General features: G+C 39.1%; 1 protein-coding gene across 1 annotated transcript in view; it reads left to right on the top strand.

Moving 5' to 3' along the window:
• The first annotated feature begins 3,002 nt into the window (after window positions 1-3,002).
• The window catches only part of NBAS (NBAS subunit of NRZ tethering complex), a 173,648-nt gene continuing 161,723 nt past the window's right edge, over window positions 3,003-14,927 (top strand). The window contains exons 1-9 of the mRNA XM_054061941.1: window positions 3,003-3,155; window positions 7,967-8,021; window positions 8,642-8,678; window positions 10,391-10,468; window positions 11,550-11,597; window positions 12,639-12,682; window positions 13,079-13,212; window positions 13,943-14,076; window positions 14,193-14,291. Of these exons, the coding sequence (XP_053917916.1) occupies window positions 3,003-3,155; window positions 7,967-8,021; window positions 8,642-8,678; window positions 10,391-10,468; window positions 11,550-11,597; window positions 12,639-12,682; window positions 13,079-13,212; window positions 13,943-14,076; window positions 14,193-14,291 (782 nt within the window). The remainder of the gene's footprint in view (window positions 3,156-7,966; window positions 8,022-8,641; window positions 8,679-10,390; window positions 10,469-11,549; window positions 11,598-12,638; window positions 12,683-13,078; window positions 13,213-13,942; window positions 14,077-14,192; window positions 14,292-14,927) is intronic.

Raw genomic sequence — 14,927 nt, 5'->3', positions numbered from 1 at the left:
TGCCGTCTCAGCTGTGGCCCTACAGCTGACACGTGCCAAGGGCAAATTGAAGGAAGAATAATTTTTGTTCTCTTTGTGGAGTTTTAGGGTACGCTCATGTTACCTTCTCACAATTTTCTCATTTCTCTGAAAGTCCGGTGTGTTTTTTCCTCCCTGTAAATGAAAGATCAGCTGGGACTGTACATGAAGTATGTGTTTTCAAGGAGAATCCACTTTGCATTTGCATCCAGCACTGCCATCTCTTGATTTCATTGGTGTAATTCAAATTTGCATAGTTTTCTATAATAAAGATGTTTGGAAGAAACTATTCTGAGCCAATTTATTTTTTCAAATTTACATTTATGTGATTCATTCTTCTCCAGATTTTACATAAATTTCCCCAAATTTTTCACAGGTATCCTTTTTCCAGGATAACTTCTCATGAAGTTAAAGCCAGGAATCCTCGGGACGTTATCATAAAAATATAATTAAATTGTGAATGAATGAAAAAATAAAGCTTCTGCAGTTACATCATGATCCAATGGTGCATTTGTCTGCTATGTGGAAGGCTCAGCATAGAATATTACCTACTGTTTTTCATCATGAAACTCAACTTTAATCTTCTGTAAGGCATTTCTCAGCTACAGACACTTCTGGTTCAGAGGCCAAAGAAACAACAGCATCTTTGACAATGTATTTTTCTTGACTGCTGTGTTGAAATTTGAGTACTGGTTTTGTCCTGGAGGTTTATTTCAAGACAGTTTTTAAAACACTTGCAGAGTCTCACTGACTGTTAACTTACACTGTAGGAACCAGGCGTTGCTCACAGGAAAACACAGTAGGTATTTTATATCTTTAGTACCAAGCTATTTGCATCACTATGGCTTCTCATATAGTAATAATTTGCTTTGGAATATCTTCACTTAATGCACACCCTTTCTTTCATTTTTATTCACTATATCTGTCAATATATTGTTTTGCTTGCTTTTGGATAAATAACAAATCTTATCATTTTTAAAGAAACGTATGTGAATAATCTACAGATTCAACTGTGATTCTGAGAAAATGTAGAGAGACCTCGATATCGACACGTAGCGCTGCTTGTGGGAGTGGAACTCGGGGTGCAATTCACTATACATCCCCCACAATTCCTTGAAACTTTGAACATGACGTTACACTATTTGTCATTGCTTTACAAGCTGCACTGTCAAATACAGCTAACAAAATGTTATTGAAACAGCCAGAAAACACTTTTTTTCTCAGAAGTGGTGTGGCCAACAGGACCAGGGAAGTGATTATGCCCCTGTACTCAGCACACCTCAAATCCTGTGTTCGGTTTTCGGCCCCTAACTATAGCCGCTGGAGTGTGTCCAGAGAAGGGTGACAAAGCTAATGAAGGTTCTGGAGGACAAGTCTTACAAGGAGCGGCTGAGGGAACTGGGGTTGTTTAGCATAGAGAAAAGGAGGATGAGGGGAGACCTTATTGATACGACAGATAGTTACTGTTATAAAATGTGGAATATTTTTGATTTAAGCTAAAGTAAAGTTTCATCTAAGTAATTGTATTTTTTTTGAAAGTTAGACAGAATGTCCCCCTAACTGAATGTTTTCTTTCAAGCCATGTTTTTATAGGCACTGCTCATTCTCTGGAGATAATAACATCTTGTGTGAAGTATGATCTGTGCTGAACAGATGTGTCTTCCTCTGCAATCATCTCTGCTTGCAGCCTTTCCTGGTCTCAAGTGCAAGGTCAAGCTGGCTCCAAAGCTCTAAATTAGTAGGAGATTTGACTGTTGTGAAGTTCATAAAAACATCACAATTAGTCCTTGGAAAGTAATAGCATATGTATAAAATTTCTGGGAAAATTTATCCATATGCATGCAAGTGGGAAATATATTCTGTAACCAGCTTTTGTCTCATTGCACAGGATGGATGGAAATCACTCATTTGCATTGCCCAGGCCTGAGAAAGGATGCTTGCTTTCTGAAACTCCAAAATGAGTCTTAAGAGAGTTTATTTGCAGGTGTTTTCAGTATCATTGTCGCTGTAGCGACATTGCAGCAAGGTGGGTGCTGGTCTCTTCTCCCAAGTGATAGGCGATAGGATGAGAGGGAATGGCTAGGGGAGGGGGTTAGATTGGATATTAGGAAAAAAAATCTTTCCTGAAAAAGCAGTGACGCATTGGAACACTCTGCCCCGGGAAGTGGTGAAGTCTCCTTCCCTGGCACTGCTCAAAAAGTATGCAGACACGGCCAACTGTATCCTGGGCTGCATCAACAGCAGCGTGGCCAGCAGACCGAGGGAGGGGATTCTGCCCCTCTATTCCTCTCTTGTGAGACCTCATCTGGAATATTGTGTCCAGTTCAGGAATCCTGAACATAAGAAGGATATGGAGCTGTTGGAACGGGTCCAGAGGAGGGCTACAAAGATGATCAGAGGGCTGGAGCACCTTCCCCACGAGGACAGGCTGAGAGAGTTGGGGTTGTTCAGCCTGGAGAAGAGAAGGCTCTGAGACCTTATAGTGACCTTCCAGTAGCTGAAGGGGCTACAGGAAATCTGGAGAGGGGCTATTTACAAAGGCTTGTGGGGATAGGATGAGGGGGAATAGGTATAAGCTGGAGAGGGGCAGATTTAGACTGGACATAAGGAGGAATTTCTTCCCCATGAGGGTGGTGAGACACTGGCACAGGTTGCCCAGGGAAGCTGTGGCTGCCCCATCCCTGGAGGTGTTCAAGGCCAGGCTGGGTGGGCCTTGGGCAGCCTGATCTAGTGGGAGGCGTCCCTGCCAGTGACAGGGGGGTTGGAACTGGAGGGGCTTTAAGGTCCCTTCCAACCCAAACCATTCTCTGATTCCGTGACTCTATGGTGCAGCAAGCAGGGCGGGGTTGTGCTGAGGGTTGTGCTGGCTGTTCTTAGAGGTCGCTCCCCCCGCTTTAGCGCTGCTCCGTTGGGGCGGCGCTGGCGCCGAAGGGGTTACAGTGCGCCGCTGCCGCCCGCGCGCGGGGGGGCGGGGCCGCGCCGGCATGGCCGCTGCCGCCCGGGAACAGCGCGCTGCCCTGCCCGGGGAGGAGGGGGCGGCGGGGGTTGTCGAAGGGGAAGAGGAGGGGGACGGCGAGGAGAATATCCTCTACGACTTGCTGGTGAACACCGAGTGGCCGCCGGAGACGGAGGTGCAGGTGTGTGGCCGGGGAGCGGGGGAGGGGACCTGCCACGTATCATAGAATGGTTTGGGTTGGAAGGGACCTCAAACCCTATCCAGTTCCAACCCCCCTGCCGTGGGCAGGGACAACTCCCACTGGACCAGGCTGCTCCAAGCCCCATCCAACCTGGCCTTGAACACCTCTAGGGATGGGGTGTTTGGTATTATAACACTGGGATTGCTGTGCTCACTAAGCACCAGTGATATTCACTGTTTAACCAGCAGTATTCATGGTGAAATGTCTTCTGCAATCTACGTAATGCTCCAGTATTGTCCCCCCTTGCTGCTATGTCTGTTGGAGGTCTGTCACTGGTTGTGTAATTAATGAGTTTTGCTAATTAATAGATTCATAGAATCACGGAATGGTTTGGGTTGGAAGGGACCTCAAAGATCCAGTTCTAACCCTCCTGCCATGAATGGGGACATCTCCCACCAGACCAGGCTGCTCACAGCCCCATCCAACCTGGCTTTGAATACCTCCAGGAATGGGGCATCCCCATTTTCTTTCGGTAACTTGGGCCAGTGCCTCACCACCCTCATAGCATAGAATTTTCTTCCTTATGTCTAATCTAAATCTTCCGCTTTTCAATTTAAAGCCATTCTGTCTCATCGCTCCATGCCCTTGAAAAAGTCCCTTCTCAGCTTTCTTGTAGCCACCTCAGGTACTGGAAGGCCGCTATAAGTTCTCCCCGGAGCAGGTAGGCGCAGGCAGGGATATGGGGCTGTAGGGATGGGCTGTTGCCTCCAAGGAGGCTGAGCGGGTTCCCCTTCTCTTTCTATGGCCAAAAGAGTGGGAAAGGCAGCAGGGGCAAGCTGCGAACGTGTCAGTGTAGTCATCCAGCCTGTGTCATGGCCTCTTGTCATTAAATTCCTATCTTGTGCCACCTGAGATACCTTGAAATCATTCTTATTCATTGCCTGTGAACTATGTGTGCCAGGTATCGCTGTTAAGCTGAGGGAAGCTGTGGTGAAGTCCAGGTCTCATTTGCAGAAACTGCTGTGTTGGGAACAGTGGAAGCTGACCTGGTGAAAACTAGATCTTTATTGATCTTACCTTGCATAAGGAAAACTTCATCCCTTTCTGGACCTGCGTATTAGAATGATATTCAGGAGTGGGTGCGAGGGAGAAGTATATCACTTTGTGTCTGCAAGGTGCCAAAGCTTAGAAGATCTGAGAACGTTGTTCTGCTGTTTTTGCAGACTTCTGTCACTTCTACTTCAGGGGCAGTGGAAAAGCTGAGAAGCTCTTCCATCCTTCCTTTTTCATCTCTTTCATCTCTTTGCCTGCAATGTGCTGAACTAGTTGCCTCTATTTCTACTCCTGTCTGATTTGGACATAGACGATGCAAGTAATGTGGTTTTATTTCTTTCTTGTTGTAGCTTTTAAGTCCAGTGCCGTTAATGCGTTTCCCACTAAAAGTAGTTTATGGAAGAATTTTAACTAAGTTTTATGCTCAGTGAGAACATCTGAACAGAGAGGATGTAAAAACATCACAGGTGGAAGAATGTACCTATACATAATTACTAAAGCCATTCTCATAAAAATGTGGGTTTTGTTTATCAGAGATTTCTTTTTTTATTTTTTTTTTATTTTCTCTGTCTTGATCTGTAAATCCTCAGTTGCAGCAACAGGTATGGGTGTTTGGAAAATGCGGTTCTGGTGTTACCAGTTACTTACTTGATTGGTTGTTCAGGTAATTGAGTAGACTGTTGCACCTGTTTTTGTTTACTATCTCTCAAAACACAGTTAAATAGTGTTTGTTTCTAGTAACGTATGAAAGCAATTTACATGTATACAAACCATTAGGAGGACTTAGGTGTGGTGGTAGGAGACTGATTCTGGAAATGCATTAGTGGGCATATTTCTGACAAGAATCCCTTCTCTTCTGCTGTCTTTAATATTCTTGAAGTTGTATGGTAAGTTGATTCAAGAACTGCTTAATCTGAGAAACAATTGTGTTATTTAATTTCCTTTTGCTGAGTGGTCAGCTTGGTATTCATCTAAGCACCAAGCAGGGTGGATGATGTGTCAAGTCAAAGGTGAGTGAAGTGCGAGGCCTGCATTGGCACCGTGCAGATGTGCCAGTTTAAAGTGCACGTGGAACCACAGTCTTAGGATCCTCACCTACTGTGATAGTCAGAACTTCTATATTTGCCCACTTCTTGCCCATTGACTTTATTTTCAAGATAAATCTCCTTTTGAATGGCAGAAATAAGAAGGCTTGAAAATATTCCACTACATAGTTTGTTTGGATTTATATCCTTCTTGAAGACTGTTGGTAGCCAAGGACACTTCTGATGTTATTTTTACAGTTTTAGTGGGAAATTGGTTTTATATTGTCATTCATAAGCAAACAAATTATTTTGTCAGCATGATTCAGTTTTTGCCTTGGGGCGCCTAAACAGTGGTATTATTTAGGTGGCTGTGGCTTTCCCTTTGGAACATCTGTCTCTTTTAGTCCTGGTTTATTCACACTTCTCAGAAAAAGTTGCAAAACACTCCCTGCCTTAGTTACTGTTGAAGTAAATGCTTTGGAATGAGTCTCTTACAACTGTAGTTATGACAGCTGGAAGATGCGTACTAACAAGGTCATGTTAAATATAAGGCAATGATAAAGCTGGCATGGATATCTTAAGTTCCCCAAATGAGCTTTAATTTTACTTTTTTGTTAGTATTCTCAGTCACTTGCATTGAATTTACCAAGAAGAATTTTTTGGGAGAGACAGAAACAGGTATTTGTGTAAAGGATAAACACAAGGAACAGACACTGTCAGAGAAGACATTGATATGAAATCAAGCACTCTGTATTCAGTGCAGTCGCATTGTTTGTGAACCCTGTAGTATATAACAAGAATAAAATGAGTTGCTGAGTAGCTGATGAGTGAAAATAGTGAGCAAGGACCTGGTTGTGGAGGAGGTTGCAGGGGAGGACTCGTGGAATCATTTGTGTAAATGCAGGCAGACTGAACTTTTATCCCAAAGACAAGTACTGTCTTTCTTCTGAAATGAATGTGTCACTTGATAATGCTTTTTTTTTTGCCTTTGCCATCTTATGTTTTGAGATTTCCTCATCCCCTTCAGCCCCTGTAAGCTTGCTGGGTGTGCAAAAATTCCAAACCTAAGCGGGTGTCGTGTCTGAGGAGTTTACTGAGGTTTTGTTTCTTCAATACTCTAGTGAAGGAGAACGTAAAAATTTTTCCCAAATGAGAATGAATTAAAGAAACCCAAATATCGCAGACCCAACTATTGCTGATGCTGGGGTGATAGCAATATATTATAAAACGTAAAATTCAGGTCTTCAAAGTATATGAGTAAATCAGCTTTGTAAAGGGTTTAAGACGTGTGGAATAGGAGCCTGTACTTCTGTACTTCAGGCTCAGGAGTGGGCATTAAGAATATTAAAAAAGAAAAAAAAAATCTAAGGAGATAAAAGTGATTTTTAGATTTTTTTTTTTTCTTGGAACTTTTCTTAATCCAAAAACTTTTAACAAGCTCTACTTTTAACCTCCCTAGGAAATTGCAGCTCTCCCTGAGGTTCTGTGATAGCTGTAAGAAATAATTTATACTGTCACTTATTTTACAGTAATGCCTTGTTATTTTTTGGTTGATCAACCTGAATTTGGAACATAATCTATTAGTACTGCTGTGTTGGCTTCTTACATGCTGTGCGATGACAGCTATTTGAAAAACTCTTTTCTGGATTTTAAACTTTGCATAGAGAACTGCTAATCTTTACTTCAGTAACTTAAAATTGGGAGCCCAATATTGAAACCCCCAAATTTTGTTTGGGTTCTTTTTTGTTTATTTGTTTGTTTTTAACATGGAATTTTGATAAATTTGTGCATCTTTCAGTGTTTCTGCTTTATGACTCGGAGTGAGAGGTCTGAGTATTTCAGTTAACAAGTGATTATCTGCCCTATATATTCTATGCTGAAGGGAAGAGGGAATTGATTCATTACCTTCTCTAATGCTCAGTTTGTTGTGCTCTAGTATTTTCATTAGAAAAACATAAATGTGACTGCTTATTTTGAAGATTTGTGTGTGACACCTTCCTTATTATTAAGTTATCTTGTCTTCTCAGTTTCTTCTTGTTTTATTATTGGCAAATAATTCATCCTATTACAGCTAAGAATACACATGCTATGTTGTTTTGTATATCTTTTTGCTGTGTTTGGAGAATGCTTTCATTATATAGTGATTGTAGTTGTTCTCCTCTGCCTTAAGTAGAGTACAACTGCTGGAAAGGTAATGTGAAATGGTATGGATTAGAGGTGGTGACCTGAATGGCTGTGTTACCTTGTACCGGTTGACAAAAAGAAGTTCTTTGTTTTTCTTAATATTTCTGAAACTTTCATGAGTTGTCTTTATGTAGCTTAGCAGTTATATATTAGCATGATATGTTGAACACCAATTGCTTTGACTTCTTCTGGGCATTACAGATCAATCTGGCATTCATTTGACATAGAAGGAAGAGTTTATAATACGTAATAAAGGAACATCATCAGAAGTCAATGTATTTTGTTACTACCCAAAGATCGAGGCAAAGCTGAATCAATAGACAATCTGTAGTACATTTTGTTTATTGTATCTTGGCACTTAAAACGGGCTATGAAGCAAGATATTTTAGCTTATGCAGTTCAATTGCTCTCTATATGAAATTGCAAGTAACAGAAAATGCATAAAGAAACTCTAGGCTAGCAGACAAATTTAGTCAGTGAATATATGTATGAATGTAGTATTTAAGTTGAAATATATAACTTAGTGTTTGACCGTTATTGTAATTGCAGCCAAGAGGCAACAGAAGACATGGTGCATCATTTATCATCACTAGAGCAATTACAGGTAAATATGACTTGTTATTAGGTTCATGACTAAGAATGATGTGGATTGCTTGTAAAATTTACAATCTCTGCACTTTGGGGTGGCGAGCGTGATGGAAGTACAGTGCAGGATGTGTTTTCAGGAGTATGTTTTCCGATTATCAGTATTGCTATGTTTGTATGCAGTTTTTGTGAGCTTTCTTAACTATACTACCTTGTTGGGACAAACTAATAAATCATACATTTAAGAAGTTCAGAAGCTCTGTTGTGTTTTGTGAAATGTTATTGAGGTTTTTTTTTTCTCTACCAGCTCTTGCACTGGGCTGTTTACTGGTTAGACTGTTCTATAAGCAAGCTTTATGTTTTGATTATATTATGTTACTGTCCTGCACTTTGCTTAACTGAATTGCATTTTCATCCAGTAGACATTTCTTTGAGAATTTCCAGATATATGGTGATTTTTTTTTTTGATCTGCCATTTGCATCTACTTTTACGTACGAATTGATTGGCGAAGGTTAGAGGGTTTTTCCCTTAATACCTTTTTCTTTTGTGAGGATTTCTGAGATTCTTTGTGCAGTCAGCTGGAGTATGTTTTAAAACCTCTATTGAGATGTAATTTTTACCTTTTTTTTCCGTTGTAGGTCCTGCATTGTTTTTGCTTCAGTACCTCTGGTACAGGTAGGTTTGAAAACAGTGCGTGATCTTTTCATTTTGTAAAATTTTTATAGCTTTTTGATTTGATGCAAAGCTATTTTTAATGAGAGTAGAATTGAACACTTGTTTAGAATATTGTCCAAGCAGTGCTTAGAATATTCCGTTAGCCTAAGTTTAAGTTTTAGGCACTTGGGTAGCAGCTGAAGCCTGTCTAGAAAAGAGCTAGTTTGACTAGTTTGACTCCTGGCTTTTATCAGAAGCCTAAGTAAAGTTGTAGTTGGAACATCATCTTTCTCAAAACATGTATTTGTCCTCCCCGCTCCCAACTGAGATATTGCAAGTAAAGCTTCTTTTTCTCTTAAACCTCAGTGACAGGTATGATGTCATGGCTAGATTTGCTTCCTTTGGAGCAATAATTTGGATTTTTTTTCTTGACAATTCACACTCTTATACGAAAACCTTGATACCTTGTTGAGCAACACTCATGCCTTTTTATAAATTTAATTTCTGACTTAAAGGGCACTTAAATTGTCCCAGAAACATGTTGAGATAAATGCACTGTTCCTGGATAAATTCAGCTCTATGGTTATACTACTCTGTTGATACACTTGGCAGGTTTGAAGATATCAGTTCTTCTTTTTTAGAGTATTCTGTTGGTTTTGAGATATATGGAAAAGGACGTTAATGTGGCTCCCTGTGAAACAATAGTGTACTTAAATTCAGCAGGCAATGCTGTTTCCCCTGTTGCTGCTATTCTACATTATTTTGCATCCTGTCTTTTTTTTTTTGGACGGTGGTGTGTGTTTATGGGCTCCGTGCTGTCACAAAAGTCTAGTTATAAGAATGCACTTGCAGACATAATTAACTTACTTTTTCTTCCCTCCCACCTCGTAGTCAAGTTTAAAGTCTGTTTTCTTTTATAATTGATCCTTCTTGCTATTTTTATGTATGTAATAAAAATGTATGGGAGGGAGCTCAGGGAAACCTGTAGTTTAAAGTCTTCTAAAAAGGAGGGAGAATATTGAGTTCAGACTACTTTTCTCAGGGTTTTGTCCAAATAGGTCTTGTAGAGCTTTAAGGATGGAGATCCCAAAGACTCGCTGGGCAGCCTTTTCCAGTGGTTGACTGTCTTCAAGTTGAAATCTATTCCTTATGTTGGCTTGGAACCTCCTCTGTTTTAGAGTTATAGAATCATTTAGGTTGGAAAGGATCTTTAAGATCATCAAGTCCAACCGTTAACCTAACAATGCCAAGTCCACCAAAGGATTGATCATGGTTTCTTATGCTCCTGCCATGCGCATCAGTGCCTCCTAGGTAAACTTTGAGGTCTCAGAGAGCTGCTGTGTGATGCCTCTGAAACCTTCCCTTCTCCAGACTAAAGTCACCAGCTCCTTCAGCATCTCTGTGTAGGGCAAGCGCTCCAATCTCCTGACCATTTTGGTGGTCTTCAGTTCGTTGGTGTTCTTCTTTAAGCTAGTGGGGCCAAAATGAGTTGCTGACCAGTCTAAAAAGAGTGATGAGTTCCCTTAATGTCTGGTTTTGTTCTGTTAATACAAAGAAGGATGTTGTTGGCCTTCATCATTGGCAGGGTGCAGTGTTGGTTCGTGTTTAGTTGCTAAAACCTCTCTGGTGATTATAGTTGCCTTACAGCTAAGTCCTCTTGTATGCGTGTCTGGGATACTGCTTGTTGTTAGGCTAAATCCTAACACATACCTAATGTTTTTTTGTTATTTCAGCCCTGCGAAGTTTTCTCTGCCCACTGGACTGGTTCGTCTGGTTAGTAAGCAGATCAACTGGCACCTAGTACTTGCAAGGTAACCAGCTTACATGCTTTTCCATTTCTGGCAGTAGTGAACGTATTAATGCCTCCTTCCTACCTCCAGCCACTCCAGTGGTAAGATGCTGAGTTAAAACTGTGGTAAAATCATGTTATTCTTTTTGGTGAAGAGAAATACTGGAGGGTTTCACAGGTAGTTTTGGGGAAGAAAGGTCAGTCTACTACTTACGGGCTTCCACACTGCTTCCTTTTATGTGATGCGCCTCTTGCTCAGGTCTGAATGTCCTAGCTTTTGAGGCAAAGTGGCTTGCAGCGCACTCGTTCTCAAACTCAAGTCCTGAATTGGATCGGTTAAGGACCTATAATTTGGCAGGATATGTAATATAAATTCCTTATTTTAAATTCTGTAGAAAGTGAATCCATACCGCCAAGGCTTGTCTACTATTGTTTGTTTAGAGAAATGAGAGTTTCTAGGCCAGAACCAGCTGTTCTACAGCAATTTTAGCAGCATCAGTGAGTTAACTGGCTTTTAAAATTAATAACCATTGAAAAATGATTTGATGAATGTAGTATGGAATGTTTTAGTTATGTTGTATTATTGCTGAATACAGTCAGTGGTTCAGCAAGATCTCCGTGCTGTTGAGAAAGATGGTGATTCTTTGAGGGAAGGGATAATCTCTTTTGATGCACAGCATGCAATGTTGTATGTTAGGTACAGACAGGAGGTCTGCTCCTGAGGAAACACCGTAACTTACTGAAGTGTGAGAGTTGTTTATTCCAGGTAAAGCAATACATAGTTTTAGATGTTGCTGTTAAAAAAAAAAGTGTCCATAAGCAACATCTGATTGTGACCTCTGCAGAAAGGTTTTAGACACTTTTTCTGTTTTCTTAGTGCTACTAGAAAAAAAAGTGACTGCTAAATTTCAGTGACACAAAAGAAATCTTATTACAGCACTTTTTTTTTTCCTATGTGTAAGAATTTATAATTCCCAATTTGTTTTGATTTATGAAAGGGGAAGCTTGTATCTAACCTTGCAGAAAAGCACCTAGAGCTCTGTTGCGTGTTGTACATGGACTGGACTTTAAATGAATTTTCACACTGTATTTTTCTCTTTCAGCAATGGTAAATTGTTGGCAGTTGTTCAAGACCAGTGTGTAGAAATCAGGTAATTTTCTATTGTGTGTTGTTTGTAAAATTAATCTATGGGATAATCATAAAATACATTACCTCTTAGAAGGCAGAAGCCTTCTGTTACTTCTTGACTCTTGGCCATTCCCCATTTAAAAAAACAAAACAAAAAACCAAACCCAAACAAATTACCGCTCCTTACTCCCCTCCACCCCCAAATTCTAAATGCTATAACTAAATTTAGGTAAGTATCTGTCTGTGTCTGGCTCTCTCTTTTCAAGACATGAAAGGAAAACAATTAATATGCTCTAAAATACTACACCCAAATCATGGTCTTTCTCGCCTTTACCTTTCTATCCCCCCCCTAGAAATTCTTTTCTAGTAAGTGGGCAAGGAACTAGTATTCTTATTCTCTGTAGAGTAGCGATTGTGTATATTACTTCAACTTATTTTACAAGTAATGTAGATTGCTGTAAAGACTGATGCTTTCCTTTTTTCTCGTGCTCTCACAACAAGCTTTTCTTTGCCAATTCAAGAACACATTTAGCTGTAGAACCGATCTTGATTGAGTGTGTCTACTTGCTTCACAGAAATCCATTTACTAGAAGGTCAGACCTTCTATTTATATGTAAAAGAAGCAAGTGTATGAAAATTGTTCAATCAGAGTGGTGTGAACACCATAAATGTCAGCTTATAGACTATAAGATAAATCTTATGTTTTAGCTGTGTTTATGTAACTACGTTCTCTTGTTGTTTCTAAATCTGTAACCAAGAGAGTACTGACTAGTTTTTTTTCTAAAGTTAAATGCTGAAGTTCTGAAATGTTGCTATCCTGTTTTGAAGAGCATTACTAATAGCTGACGGATATTAATATTTATGTGTTGGCAGGAGGGTTTCTAAAACACTATTGTTAGTTACCGTAGCTGCTGAAGGGTGAAGGCTATTATCTGCATTTTTGAACAAGTAGTTAAATACCTGCAGGCCTTTAAGTTGTGCACTTAGAGTATTTTTATAGTGCTCTGTTTATTCTGCAAAAATTGAATAGTTTTTTTTTTCTCATTTAAATCTTTTTCTGTAGGTCTGCAAAAGATGACTTCGGATCCATAGTTGGAAAGTGTCAAGGTATGCAAGATGATAACCTCTACGTCATTACTTATTGTCATAATTGTTTATTATTCATGCATTGCTAAGTGGTGGTGCTGGTTTACTTTAAAGATAATGTAGCTTCTTAAAAGCATTGAGAAGAATCTCCTTATAATTTTGCTTTGTTACTAGCTCCTTTAACTTCCCTTCCCCTCTTCTTTTTATGATGATTAACATATAAAACCTGAATCTGAAATGAAATTATAGGTAAATTAATGGATTTGGGAGACGCAGCTGGTGTTGTGGGTGTTTTTTTTAAATCTCCTCTGAGATAAGCTTATAATGATGGTAGGAACTCTGCAATTGATGCAGTTGTTTTGTTTAAGGGTTTGTATTTATATTTCACTTGTTAATAACTTTCTTCCTTTTTCATAGTGCCAAAGGATCCTAACCCTCAGTGGAGGCGAGTGGCATGGAGTCATGATTGCACATTACTTGCTTATGCTGAAAGTGCTGGAACAGTGAGAGTGTTTGACTTAATGGGTAGTGAGCTTTTGGTCATTTCGCCTGTAAGTGCTCTTGTAGATTAATTATGAATATAGTAGAAATTTCTGTAGGGAGAAAGGCTATTTCCACTATTGTGCTGTCTGACTTTGGTATGAAGGCTTATAGTATGAATACCATGCACAGATGTACCGTTAATTGTTTATCATATGATGGGTATATTGTGGTTTAATTTAAGCCATGTGTAACATTTGCAAGGCATATCTTTTGTGCTGTAGTATCTAGTCAGAATCCTCATCTTTTCTTTTTCTTAGAGTTGTGGTAGATCTGCAGGCGCATCAGAGTGTGAAAGTATAGAATCACTTAATAAGTATGTATGCAAATAATTATGATTGGTAGTAGATTACAAATCTGCATTTTATATGCACAGTCACTTGTAAATCAAAAAATATTGCTGATACAGCAATATGAGGGGTTTTTTTTTTGATATGAGATCAGATAATTGCTGTTGGTTTCCCATACACAAAATATTTTATCTTTTGCATATTCAAATATTGTGTTAAACTAATTTGGTTGGGTCAACTAACGAAGGTGGGTCGAGTGTATTTGTTAGTCTATTGTCTTTGCAGGTTTTGTAGAAATAAGATTTCTTTAAAATGAAGATAAAAGGGGAGTGTATTATGTTATTAATGCAATGAAACTATTCTTTTTTTAATTCATTTTAATACAGTGTAGTAATTTCTTGGTTCTTTTGGTAACAAAGGCACTTCTTTTTTTTTTTTTTTATGAATAAAGACAGCAACTTTTCCAGGAGATCTGAGTTATGCTATTGCTGGATTGATCTTTCTAGAATACAAAGCAAGTGCCCAATGGTCAGCTGAACTGCTTGTCATTAATTATCGTGGAGAACTGAGAAGTTATCTTGTAAGGTAAGTGTAAGTTTTGCCTTGCTTTGAGAAGGCACAGTGAACTTCAAAGGACTTCTTTCAACTCTTTAGAGAAAATAAATCTGAAATAACGTATGTATTCTTTTCCCCCTACTTAGTGTTGGAACAAATCAAAGTTTTCAAGAAAGTCATAGTTTCAGCTTTAGCAACCATTATGCCCATGGGATAACTACTGTCATTTATCATCCTGGTCACAGGTAAGTGTTCACTACCTGTCAATACTATGGACATGATGAACAAAAGTGGCAAAATAAAAGTTTAAGTGTATTGGATAAGGAGAGGGAGAAACAAATATTTTAATATTGGCACTTAGTGAATTAGTAATAACTAGTCATATATCATCGTACCTATGAAAGAAGTGTTGGTTAGTGATCTCCCCTTACTAATGGAGAATGAAAATCAAGTTATGTCCTTTACTGTTCGAGTACCTTGGATAAGCAGCATTTTTTAAAATGTTAGGAATAGTTTCAAAAAGTGTTAAATTTGATGGAGGTAATGGCTGATGTATAATTTGTTTGTTTTGTTCTTTTTTTTCTGTCTGGATTTTTAATTCTGGAACTACCAGGCCTTGGTATTTGGAGTTGTCTTGTGATATGTTTTCTTTATTAGTAAGATAGGAGACTTGATAGGAATAATTAACTGCACTTTAACCAGATGTGGTTGGAACAGGTCTTGATTAGTCAATTACTTATGCTAAAAATGTGTCTACGTTTTTAATATCTACTTGTTTTATAGGAAGATAAACTCAGCCACTTGTTTTTCTATTTCTGGTCAGTTGTATGAATAAAACTTAATTCTAGATATTTCTCTTCTATTAGATATAGGATTGAATT

The sequence above is a fragment of the Cuculus canorus genome, chromosome 3 (assembly GCF_017976375.1).
Source record: "Cuculus canorus isolate bCucCan1 chromosome 3, bCucCan1.pri, whole genome shotgun sequence".
NCBI classification, from domain to species: Eukaryota; Metazoa; Chordata; class Aves; order Cuculiformes; family Cuculidae; genus Cuculus; species Cuculus canorus.
Note: the sequence above shows the minus strand (reverse complement) of the source record. Positions and strands in the feature narration are given on the sequence as shown.